This window comes from Cryptomeria japonica, chromosome 7 (assembly GCF_030272615.1).
Source record: "Cryptomeria japonica chromosome 7, Sugi_1.0, whole genome shotgun sequence".
In the NCBI taxonomy this organism is placed as follows: Eukaryota; Viridiplantae; Streptophyta; class Pinopsida; order Cupressales; family Cupressaceae; genus Cryptomeria; species Cryptomeria japonica.
The window spans coordinates 786,987,825-786,999,873 of record NC_081411.1 but is presented as its reverse complement, the minus strand read 5'-3'; the positions used below and the strand labels follow the sequence as shown (position 1 = coordinate 786,999,873).

Here is a 12,049-nt window from a genome sequence, read left to right as displayed (position 1 = left end):
AACCAAAGCCCGTAATATTTACTCTCTCCTGGCTTATGATACTTCTATTATTTCTCATGTGAATATGATCTGGTACTCTAACTTCTCTGTCTTGCAATGGAAGAAAAACTTTAGCAGGTTGTGGAAGAACGCTATTGATCCCAAAGTCAAGTGCTTTAAATGGTTGCTCACTCTTAACAGGCTCCCTTTAAAGGGGAATTATGACTCGCATGATACTTGTTCTATATGTAAAATGCCTGAGACTGGCAGGCACATCTTCTTTGAGTGCTCCGTTGCTAGGGAAGTATGGCTGATGTTTGGTGTTTCCTCTCCCCACTTGGTTAATATTATGGAAATTATTTCTGGTTATGTTCAGGGACTGAAAAAAGATGCTAATATTTTCTGGTTTATTTTATCTGCTTACATCCTATGGTTCATTTGGAAAATTAGAAATGCTGATAGATTCTGTGGCCAGTCCAGGGCTCTTACTGAGTCTTTTCGAAGACTTATATTTTATAATATTGCCACGCTGGTCTCGGTCATGCTGAATTTGGAAAGGAACAAACTCAGAAGATTCCTGCGGGATGGCCATGCTACCATGTTTGTCTATGAGCTTAAAGGCGGACTAGACTGGAGGCGCAATTTTGATGACCTTTTCTCCTTTGAGCACGCCTTGAGAATGCTGAACAATGAAATCAGGGACAATAGGCAGCCGTCTGCTGAGCATTTGGAGATGTTGAGTCAGATCCAGGACCGTAAGAATATCGTCTGGATGGAGGGACCCTAGGGATGGACCGCCTGGGTGGAGCATTATAATAACATTCTCAGCTAGTGCCTTCTATTTTGCTTATCTTCGGTGGCTCCTTTTTGCTGTACCTTCCGATACTATTTAGTTTTGTTTTTTACTGAACTCGGGGTAGGCCCGTGATGGTGCCTGCTGCTCCTTCTTTGCTGTTGAGGCACTGCCTCTGTATTTCTGCTCTCTCTATCTTTAATATAAAAAAATCTAAATTCTTATCTATTTATTTATTTTTACATTATATTTAATATTGTAGACATCTAAAATTGTCATGTCTTAATTAAATAAATATTTTATTTATTTAAATATTTCATCCTAAGCTTTATATAATTAAATAGATTTTTATTCATTTAATTAATTCACTAAACCCGTAGCCTTTCCCTATTTAAATTTTTTTTTAATTTATTTAAATTATCGTTTCACTAAATTAAATAAATATTTTATTTTTTAATTGATCCCACTTCTTCTATTAATAAAATAGATTTATATTTATTTAATTATTTCATTAGTTTTTCCCCTCCATGACACTTATCATTCATCTCTTAGTTTGCATTTAACCACCTCTCTAATATTTTATTATTTCTTATATTTAACCACCTCTCTAATATTTTATTATTTCTTATATTTAACCACCTCTCTAATATTTTATTATTTCTTATACCTACCCTTTAATCCTAACCAACCATTTATCTTAGCACACCACAAAATTAGAACAATAACATCAAACAAAACCAATGGAGATCAATAGAAATCAAACCCTACTGAACATGTGAATGATATAATCTTTCATGTTTTTGATGATTTGCATGTTTTAGACTCTTCATTGGTGTGTAGTGGATTTTTAGTTGTAGAACTAGGGTTTTATGTGGTTAGATCTTTGGTTGTTTTACAATATTTTATCATTCCATTTTTACCGTATATATTTTGACACACTTGGTGGGACCTTAGTCCCTTTTTCTAACATCATTTTAACTTTTTAGGATTGGGGACAATTACAAGCCAAAATCACATATATGAACTATTTTGTCGCGTCGTGTTTTGTTCAATTTTTTTGTTTTGCAGGTTTACCATAATCACATATGTGAATCATATTTTCGCATCTGCGAGCTATCTTGCGCATATATGTGCTAAAAGCACATATATGTATCATGTTTCCGCGTATACATTTCAAATCTAACAGTAGTTTGCAAATTATTATTGCATTTGAGTTCAATCTTTTTGCGTATGCGTTTCACAAAGTCACGTATTTGATATCTGATGTCACATGTGACATTTATTGTCACTATATGATCTGTAATATCGCATATATGTTTTCTGTGTTTTTGTAAGTTGCAAGTTTTTTATACGTTTTAGTCTGAGTCTTTCTACACCAGTGTCAAGTATAACATCGTCTGTGTTTTTCCACATTTGCTTTTTGTCTTTCAATTAAGGTTTTAATTTGAAGTTTGATTTTCTTGTGTCCTAACCCCTTGTGACCTAACAAAGTAGTGCAGTTGTCTTTATCGTCTTATCAAATGCCCATTTTCACATTTTGTTTTGGGATTTCTAAAATTAACCTAACAAGTTTGCTTGCAAGTTGGGATAATCATTGTACTAATAATTTGTTTGTAAGGGTAATTTAGGTGTGTGCTTGTCTTTTTCTAATTTAATGAGGATCACATCATTTTCATTAGGGGTAAATTAATTTGTTTGAAGTGTCTTGTGCTTTTGGCACGCTTTGTGTTTAACCCTAAGGTGATAACAAAAGTATCCTCTCCTCCCGGGATCCATTGGATCTTGTGTGTAGGAAAAATTGTTATTGTCTTTTAAAGGGTCTGCCTCTCAGGTAGTTCATAAGGACAAGTAAGAGGGAACAACCCAAGCAGTACTTTGTTTCAGTCTGCTATATAAATAATTGTGGTTTTAAACGAAAGTCACTTATCACCTGGTGTCGATTTGTTATACCGATGGCAAGAGATTGTACTCTTCCTAGAGTTTTATTCTTCTTTATACTAAACTTGATATCGAGTGTCTCATGTGCTTGTATGTTTTCCATGGCTCTATTAATTCTATTTCACTTTCAATAGCATAATAATTATTTTTGGTGAATTGAACTAGTTCAGTTTAACAGTTTGAATGAAATATTTGAATTGTTACTAGCTAGATATCAATAATTGGGTATGGGACTCGAAGTGTAGCTTCAAATCTTTATGGAATAAGTCCCCTTAGATCCTTACCTCTTCTATGTAGATGTACCTAACCACAAAAAAAAATCAAAATGATACCCAAGGCTGCTTGTTGGCATTGCATTATAAAATTCATTAGCAATAGAAACAATTATACAAAAACTACATGTTGAACTAAGTTGTGTACAACTTTGGATGCCAAAATCATTCTTTTTGAGGGTTTCTCCAGCTACATTTGATGCGTCTCTTATTTGCCTGTATGTTCTCCATGGCTGTATTAATTCTATAATCAGCAGCATAGTAATTATTACTGGTGAATTGAACTGGTTTAGTAAATAGTTTGAATTGCAAATGAATGTTTAAATTGGGAAGAGCTAGATATCCATACTTGGGTAAGAGACTTCAGGAATAGCTTCAGCTCTTTATGGATTAGGTCCCTTTAGATCCCCCACTCTCCTATGTAGATTTGTCTAACCGCAAAAAAGATTCCAATCTGATTCCCAAGACTGCTTGTTGGCATTGCATGGTAAAATTCATCAGCAATAGAAACAATTATACAAAAGCTACATGTTGAACTGAGTTATGTATATAACTTCGGATGCCAAAACTAACTAATGGCATGAAAGGACTTGCATCCATATCTCTGGAGTTCTGTACGTCTAGCATTGTCACTGGACAGTAATAGAAGCTGTCGTTAGTAAACTATTCAAGATTCCAGTGGCTTTTGCATGTCTGTTAACTGAGATCATATGTTTATGCTTCTGAATGAATCTAAGTAGCCCAAGTGCTCAGACAACTTCTACAAATGAAATCATTCAATAAAACAGGTATTTTTTGAAACATGTAACACACACAGGCCAAACGCCACAAAAAATTAAAACCTAACCAAAAATGCCCATTAAGGCCTTTCATTATTTACCACAAATATATGACTCGGTTGTAATTGGTTTAAAACTTTAATTCCACATTGGTAAGAATTGTATAATTGTGACTTGTAAAGCATTAGATGCTCCAAAGGCTTTACCAATGGGTGAAGACAATAGGTGGTGAGAAGCACATACCAGTAGATTGTATTCACGGCTCCTCTCCCTATTAACAAAAATTTTAAAGCCTTTAAGGTGCCTGAGGTTAAGTAGACCCCTTTGCCTTGTGATGATTAGCAACATACATAAAGGAAAAATGATATTAATGTGTAATTAATACTCCTCGAGGGCAAATCCCACAAAAACTAAAAAGGCTGTGGAAGCTTGCAATTATAAACTAGTTTCCATTTGCTGATCATTTCTTTTCCAAAGATTCTGGTAGAGACGCATTCAATTCGGACAGGGACAAAACAGAACAGGGGGATGCTCGAAACTGCAATAATTCCAATTTACTGTACTTAATTCGTTCATCTGTAAAACAAATGACAAAATGGCAAAGAGTTACAAAAAACTACACTACCAGAAACAGAAGATGAAAAGCACACATCCAACACCAATGATAAATAAGATGAAAAGGGCAAACAAAAGACTTACCTACAAATCTCCTTTGGGTCCGATTATCATGTGCTACAGGTGAGAAAATTCTGCTGGCAGGTTTTCTTCCCCGTTTCACTTTAGCTGCATACAAAGACTCACCTGAAAACAACTTGCCATGACCATGAAAGGTTTGCTCCTCAGAAATCATAACAAGTGATTCATGTCTTAATTCCAGTTGAGGATAACTTCTAGAAAACTTTAAAATTCCTTCTTTCGTTAAAAGCCAGCAGTCTCTCAGATCCAGTACTCGAAGAAATGAAGGTGGAATAAATGAACAGAGACCTGGATTTGTGACAACAGCCCCTTGGAGGCTAAGATAATTAAGCTTTGGAAGAGAAGACACTGTAAGAAGAGAAATGTCCGAGAGAAAGTCACTTCTGAGAGATAGACAACGCAATTCCTTCAAGAAAGTAAGGGGCTGACAGGCCAAGTCAGAAACGTGAGTGTTTTCCAAGTCCAGAATTTCCAAATGTTCAAGTTGTTGCAAGAAAGCCAGTGAGAATATTGGACTAGACCCATTCTCTCCACCATGAACAAAACCTGATTGAAAGAAGAAAAGATTAATAACATAAAATATTATTCTTAATCATTCTTACAATACATTCCAGAGTTAATCCCTTGCAAACCAATATAATCTGAACAGAGTTAGATTAATACCTTTGATATTTGTGTGGCTCAAGCTTATCCTACGCAAGGCAGACATGAGGCCCAAATATGCAAGAGCGCCATCATCCACAGTCGTGTAAGATAATGAAATAAATTCAAGCTTTGGAACATTTCCAGCTAAAATGGATAAAGCCTCAGAACTAACTTTTGTAGAGCTTAGATTAAGTTGTTTTAAATTTGGCCCTATATCAGCCACAAAAGTCATAGATGAAGTTGTTACTGCAGTGCAGCTGAGATCTAGGCACTCAAGCTTATTCATACCGGCAAGAAAGAATGCATTATCCACAGAAGATGAAGATAGATCCAGCAAAGACACGTTTTCAGTTCCAAGAGAAGAAAAAACTTGGGAGACATTGATAAAAATTGCCCCAGAGAAATGTAGTGACAATAATGACATTTCAGGTTCTTCTCTCCCATCAAGAATGGAATCTATGGTACAGTTGCTCATGTTCAAGGACTTTAGAGAAAACAATACTGGAACTTGAGTGGCATTTGTCCATGCCAAATTCAGGAAATTCAACTTAGGAAAAGCTTTAAGAAGAGCAACTCCTCTGTTAGAAATCTGGCTACCCCACATATCCAGCTGTTGTAACAGAGTTAATACCTGCAAACATATGAACGTAAAAATCCTTAAGAATCTGTACACTCTCCCTGCGGGAAAATTAATTACATCAACAGTAGCAATTTACACTTATCATGTTTTATCTCAACAACCGTGATCAAATGTAAAACAACCAAGCTATTATCTTTAAACAAATGTATTATATAATTGCAGTTTGGAGTACTGAGAAACTCTTCTCAATTGAATACCTAAAGGCAAAATATGTAAGTTAAGAAAAGCACGCATACATTAACGCTTATAGATGGAAGAAACTATTGATGAGGTCTAGGGTCCACCTACATTCATGAAGAATAAAAACAGATGGCTTTGGAGGTTGGCTGTGCTTATGTTTCTTGAATTGCAATGATATACAGTTACATCGTAGCATATATAGTGTGTCAAAAGGTGTGATGTGAAACATAGTATTCTGGTTTCATTGGTCAAGTAGGAGACGTAATTTTTAGTTTTTGCATACCCTCCTTTCACAACAAATAATGCTTTCATATTATATTCTTGTCTGTCATTTGTTGAATCAATTCTTTGTGAGCCTACATTTCTCTTTCTAAGCAAAGAAAATTGTTATCACTAGATTATCTTTTCCACCCATTTGTGAATTCTATGATTATTTCACTCTTATTCTCTTTCTTCTCCTTTGACATCCTCTTAGCTTACGATTTATACTGTTTAATTGTCTTCCTAAAGAGTTGACAAAAATTTCTTAACAGTATCACAGAATAGTTTGTCAAACGGATAGGAAAGACTTGGACCACAGCAGAGAAAAATAAATCGCTCATATTAGATGAGGAATAATAGGAAAAAAAAATGGTAATCATTCTGAGAAAGAAATACGAATACCTCTTTATTTGACAGAGAAATTTGTCAGGTCAGTGTCTTTCATCTTTTTTAACTCAATCTTTATGCTTTTTGGCAAATTTAGAGCAGTCAACTATTCTAATTGATCGAAGCAGTGGCCAGAATTTGTTGGAAATATCTTACAATACTTGTTTGCAATCAGATGCTTACTTTTCCATTGAAACAGAGAAATAAATTCATGAAAAATAAAAATTACAAGCAGCTAAAGTAGCTACAAGATCCAATGCTAACTACTAATGCAAATGATGTCCATGTTGTCTAATTCTTTTACAAGTTATTTTTATCATTCTGATTTAAAATTTCAGTACATGAAAAGCAGAATCTGCAGTCTAGGGTTTGAAACAAATTGACTAACTTAACCATTGATCAAACCTGCCATTCTGAAAGTACTAACCTGCATAATAAACTACTAAAAATACAAAACATGAATGAATAAAATCTGAAATCAGAATATTAAACTTGCTCTCTGAATAATTTATTGTGAATTTTTTGTTACAAAATAGTGAGATCCAAGGTCATATATAGAACTTTAGCAATCAAATAAAGAAAAAAAAAACAACTTATATTAGATGTTTTCATGCCAAGGTCATTTCAATCTACAACCCTAATTCATTTTTTCATCCAAATGATGGATCATAAAGTGCCATCCAAAATGTTGATTCAAAATCTTCCACAAAGTTCTATCCAAAAGCTTTGTCACAATATTTTCTTTGTTCCCCAACATGCATGATGCTAAGAAATATCATACCAAGTTTAGTCTAACATTGAAGGATAAAGTACAACACGCTAGGCTGAAGTCACATGACATGGTTGAGACCAAATTAACATTTGTATAATGTGGTAAATAACCAACATTATAATGAACAATATGCAATTAAATATAATCTTAAACATTTAGAATGTGAAATACAAAATTAAATAAGTGGAAGTATATATTCATTCTCAACAACTTTCAAATATTACATATGTTAATTCTTATCTGAGATAAATTTGGGAAAAGGCTCGACACCCTCTAGAAGATCAGTGGTGAGGCCCCATTACTATGACACGCTCTAGGAAGAACCTGTGTAAAACCACAACATGTGCCCATGCACAGTGCCTACACACCACAAGGCCTAGCCAAGACCATCTTGGGTGTACTTTTTACCCTAAGTTGGACGCACTCTACATTCCCCTCTCTTATGCCATAGCCTACTTACAAAACCACTTTCTTACAAGAGAGATCTCTATCACATATATCATTTTTAAGTTTATTTCAGGGTTTTATATAATAACCCAAAGGGTGACTTCCAACCTTCACACCCATTCATTACATTTGTACCAAAGTAATAAGTATCATTTACAATTATTAATTCAAATTCCAATTCTTCAAATTCTGATTCTTCCCGTCAAAATTCGCTCAAATGAGTATTTTTGGTTTTATAAAGTTCTTTTAACCTTTAACTATTTTTTACTCAAATAATTCCTTTCCACTCTTGTTTGACATGTCTCCCCTTTTTTATCAATCAAACAAATTGTTATTTTATTCTTTTATGAAGTTTTATAAATTTTATTTGTTTAATTATTTTCATGTGACAAAAGTCCCATTACAATTTGACCATACTACATATCAAGTAGTGATTGTCATCCATCAATAAATCTTGGGCCTTAATGATCAAGAACAAGTTGAACTGTGATGTTGAGTTCCCTCAAACATTGATGTACAAAATAAAACTTTCATTCAAATAGCATTTCCTTCCTAACGTCCAATACTTCTCACAAATTTCTATTTGCTTTATTGTTACTTTGAAGTTCATCACTTGCAAACTTATTTTCTTTAACCTATGCTCACCGAGGATGCATCCCTTGTCCTAAATTCCCCCATCCCTTATCCTTAATGCTTAGCAACTTTGGAATCTTTTTTTATGAATAGTTCATCACTCCATGTGGTATATTCAACTATAAGTTTTTCCCACTTGAATAGGAATTCGAAGATGGCTCTATTTTGCAAATATTCCACTCATTTCTCAATGATTGCCTTCGGTTCTAATATAAACTTTCATTCTTCATCTAACTCAAGAAATTATATTGGATTGGAATATTGCATTTATGAGGCTCTTTATGAGTGATCTGATTGAGCTCCTTATAATGTGGACATATTTTCCATGGCTCATCCATTTTGTTAAGCATAATCATTGGTAATAAATAGAGGCTTTTGTTGGGATGAATAATGCTTTTTGATATTGATGGGCTCTAATTAGAGGTGAAACCTTGTGGTCTTGAAATACTTGACGATGTCAAATAATCTCTTAAATTTTTGGTCGATCTTGAGTTATCACATCTTGTGATTCTATAAAATGTAGTTGTGCCCCCATATTATAAGAACCTTTTTTGAATAGTTTCTCCATCCTATGGGTACTAATGATTTCACTTGGTGGTGACTGTATCTCAAAAAGTTCATACTTTTTCCCACGTGTACTAAAAGTCATGGATAAGTTTTGAAAATTAAAAGACACTAAAACGTTCCCTTCCCTTAGGTCTAGGGTTTCCTAGTTAGCTCAGACAATTATACAGAGAATTTCAGAACAATCCAATCCGTTGTTAATGATGGTATGCTGCTAAATAACCCCTATTGACTAGTAAAAATATTCATCCCAAAAACCTACAAGTAGTTCTGAAAATTATGATATAAATTGCGCTAAGAACCAGAAGCATATCAGAAATTTATTGCAGTACAGCTCATAAAAAGTCTGCAAATATAAATTGCAACCAGTACAGGTGCAGATCAGATATGAATGGCATTAATATTCTTAATTTTAACAATATAACTTCTCATACAGACTTATGCCAGCAACATAGGACCTGTGCAATCTGATACAGGTGTATGATAGGCCTGGATTACCCCAGTTTGAGTAAACCCACTGACTTGAAACCCGCAGCTAGTCTGATTTTACCTTCCTATGCCTGAAACGCAGATCTGAGCACTACAATCCTGATAATTTATGATTAGTTTGCCTGGTGCAACATCCAGACAAGGTCTATTTGCCCTAGCAGCAAGGATGTGTGTTGGTGAAAGATGTAGATGTTGACCTAGGGATTAGCAGCCCACAGAGTCCTAAGGGATTATTTTGCACTTAATAAAGTTGTTTCTACCCTCCTGCACTGATGGAAACTGACAACCCTACGCGCTGGTCCCAAGAATGGTGCTGCTAATCACTTGGCAATCCACTGTAAATCTGGCACTGAAAAACAAAGGAAACTCAAAACTGAAACATCACAAATTAGAGAGTAAAATTGATAAAACAAGGTCAAGAAATTTGTCCTGACCTTGAAGGTCTGCTACAGTTTCTGTCTGGCAAACCAACTTAGGGAAACATTCCCAAAATCTTATCATTTCTTCCATGTCCTCGCCCAGCCAGCAAGTACCCTATTTATACCTGTTTGAACTTGTGATAGAAGAGCAGGTTGTCCAGGTTGCAACCAAAAAAATAGCTAAACAATATATATATATATATATGGTGGCGCAGGGGACATGACAAATACTATTCCTAATTGTTTAATCCATTACAAACCCAAGACTACATCCACTCCCCTAAAAGGAATAGCAAATGTTTTTGAATCTAGTTGACAATTTCCCATTGAGAGTTTTTATATGATAGCATTTACCACCACAAGGGAGTTGTTTCCCATCAGCTATCATGACTTGAAAATTAGAGACTGGATAAACAAAACAATTGAGCTCATTAGCTAATCTTCTATGATCTATCAATAAAGTTGTGTGTACTACCAATATCAACTAACACTTTAACATTTTTCTTTTTAATATAGCCAATTACTTTGAGTGCTTGTGGTGCATTTGTTCCATTCAATGCATATAGGGAGATAGTAGTGCCTTCTTTTTCCTTGGAATCCTCATTCTTAAGTTTTACATTCGATTCCTTTGTAAATACTTCTCCCTCTTCTTCAATCTCATTCTTTTTCTCACTAATAGAACACTTATGACCCCTTGACCATTCACTATCAAAATTCGAACATAGGCGTTTCTCTCTTTTCTTTGTTTCTTGTTGAGGAGAGAGCTTACTAACTAATCTTAAGAAAAAGAATTTGTCCATATTTTTGTTAGTAGGATTAATCACATTTTTGTCCTTTACTCTTATAGTTTCTCCTGTATGAAACCTTTGGTGGTGTTTTGTTTCTCAATATCCAATGCTTGCTGCATAGCTTTACTAACTATACAAGGTTCCAACAAATGAACATCATGCTAAATTTGGTCCATAAGTCCATTGATATAGAATTGTAGCCTTTGGTAAGGTTTCACCTCGGGAGCTGGAATTGTCAATCTCAAATGCTCAACATTATATTCAGCTACAAACCTTAATTGTTTTAAATTTGTTAGTTGAGTAAAATAGTTTCCAATGCATGGTTACCCATAGAAGGTTGCTAATTCACTACTTAATTCTTTCCAACGGAACATTTGTAATTGCTTGTCAGTCATCTTCCATTGGTACCATTGGTAAGGTTCTAATTATAAATATAGTGAGGCTATGTCAACCATGGCACTATCTCGTATATTATGAAGCTTAAATTGTTGCTCTATGAGGCTTATCCATGAAATTACATCAAATCTATGGTATGTTTGTTCTTGGTAGGTACAATTGTTGACCTCAAAAAGGTTCTCCTATCCCTTGATTTGATTTGTAAGGGTTGAACCCACCTTGGTGGTTTTGTTGGGGCTTTATTTTGAATAATAATTCCTTCTTAAGCCTATGTAAACCCTTATTTAAGGATGTTACAAATGGGTAGAAATAATTTATCCTTGAATAAAAGTACCATCGTTTCCTTGTGGACTTTTTTCCTCAATTTTAGGTGGTGGACAATAAAAAAAGTCGTTGGCTTTTGTATTTGTAAAGGGGTCCTGTAATCCTAAAGATGGCATGGCTTCAATTATGTTTTTATTTTAAGATTTATTAAGGTGGATAGTATTTGGTGCGAAGAATTTCATGTTTGTGTTTTGACCAAACTTTGATCGCTATTTAAGGAATGTATATTGTCTCTAACAATGAATTAAAAAAAACTAAACCCACCTAATTTTTTATAAGCTTTCCAAAAATGTTATTTTTTAATAAAATTCTGAAATTTGCAGCCTATAGAGCAAATTAATGGAAACAAATAAAATCTCAATAACTTGCAAAAAACTTACTATAAAAGTCTGAATGTTTTCCCAGGACTTTATCTAATGGATATCTAGAAACCAAGAAAACATCATGTTAAAATTCACAATGGTCTGTAAGTTATGATGGAAACAAAAATATTGGCCCAAATTGTAGGCTTTAATACCACTTGTTATGATATTTTTTACAAACAAATGCAAAAAATTGTAAAATAGCAGATCACTTCAAAGGGGTGACCTCCAATAATTAGATAATAATATATGAATTCAATATTTGATGATATGATGGTTTGGAAG

General features: G+C 34.2%; 1 protein-coding gene across 2 annotated transcripts in view; it reads right to left on the bottom strand.

Moving 5' to 3' along the window:
* Positions 1 to 3,825: 3,825 nt before the first annotated feature.
* The window catches only part of LOC131068958 (uncharacterized), an 85,509-nt gene continuing 77,285 nt past the window's right edge, over positions 3,826 to 12,049 (bottom strand). For both annotated transcript variants that reach the window (XM_058004243.2, XM_058004244.2), the window contains exons 5-7: positions 5,121 to 5,733; positions 4,461 to 5,003; positions 3,826 to 4,337 (exon numbers count right to left, since the gene is read on the bottom strand). In XM_058004243.2, coding sequence (XP_057860226.2) covers positions 4,222 to 4,337; positions 4,461 to 5,003; positions 5,121 to 5,733 — 1,272 coding nt within the window. In that variant the 3' untranslated portion in view covers positions 3,826 to 4,221. The remainder of the gene's footprint in view (positions 4,338 to 4,460; positions 5,004 to 5,120; positions 5,734 to 12,049) is intronic.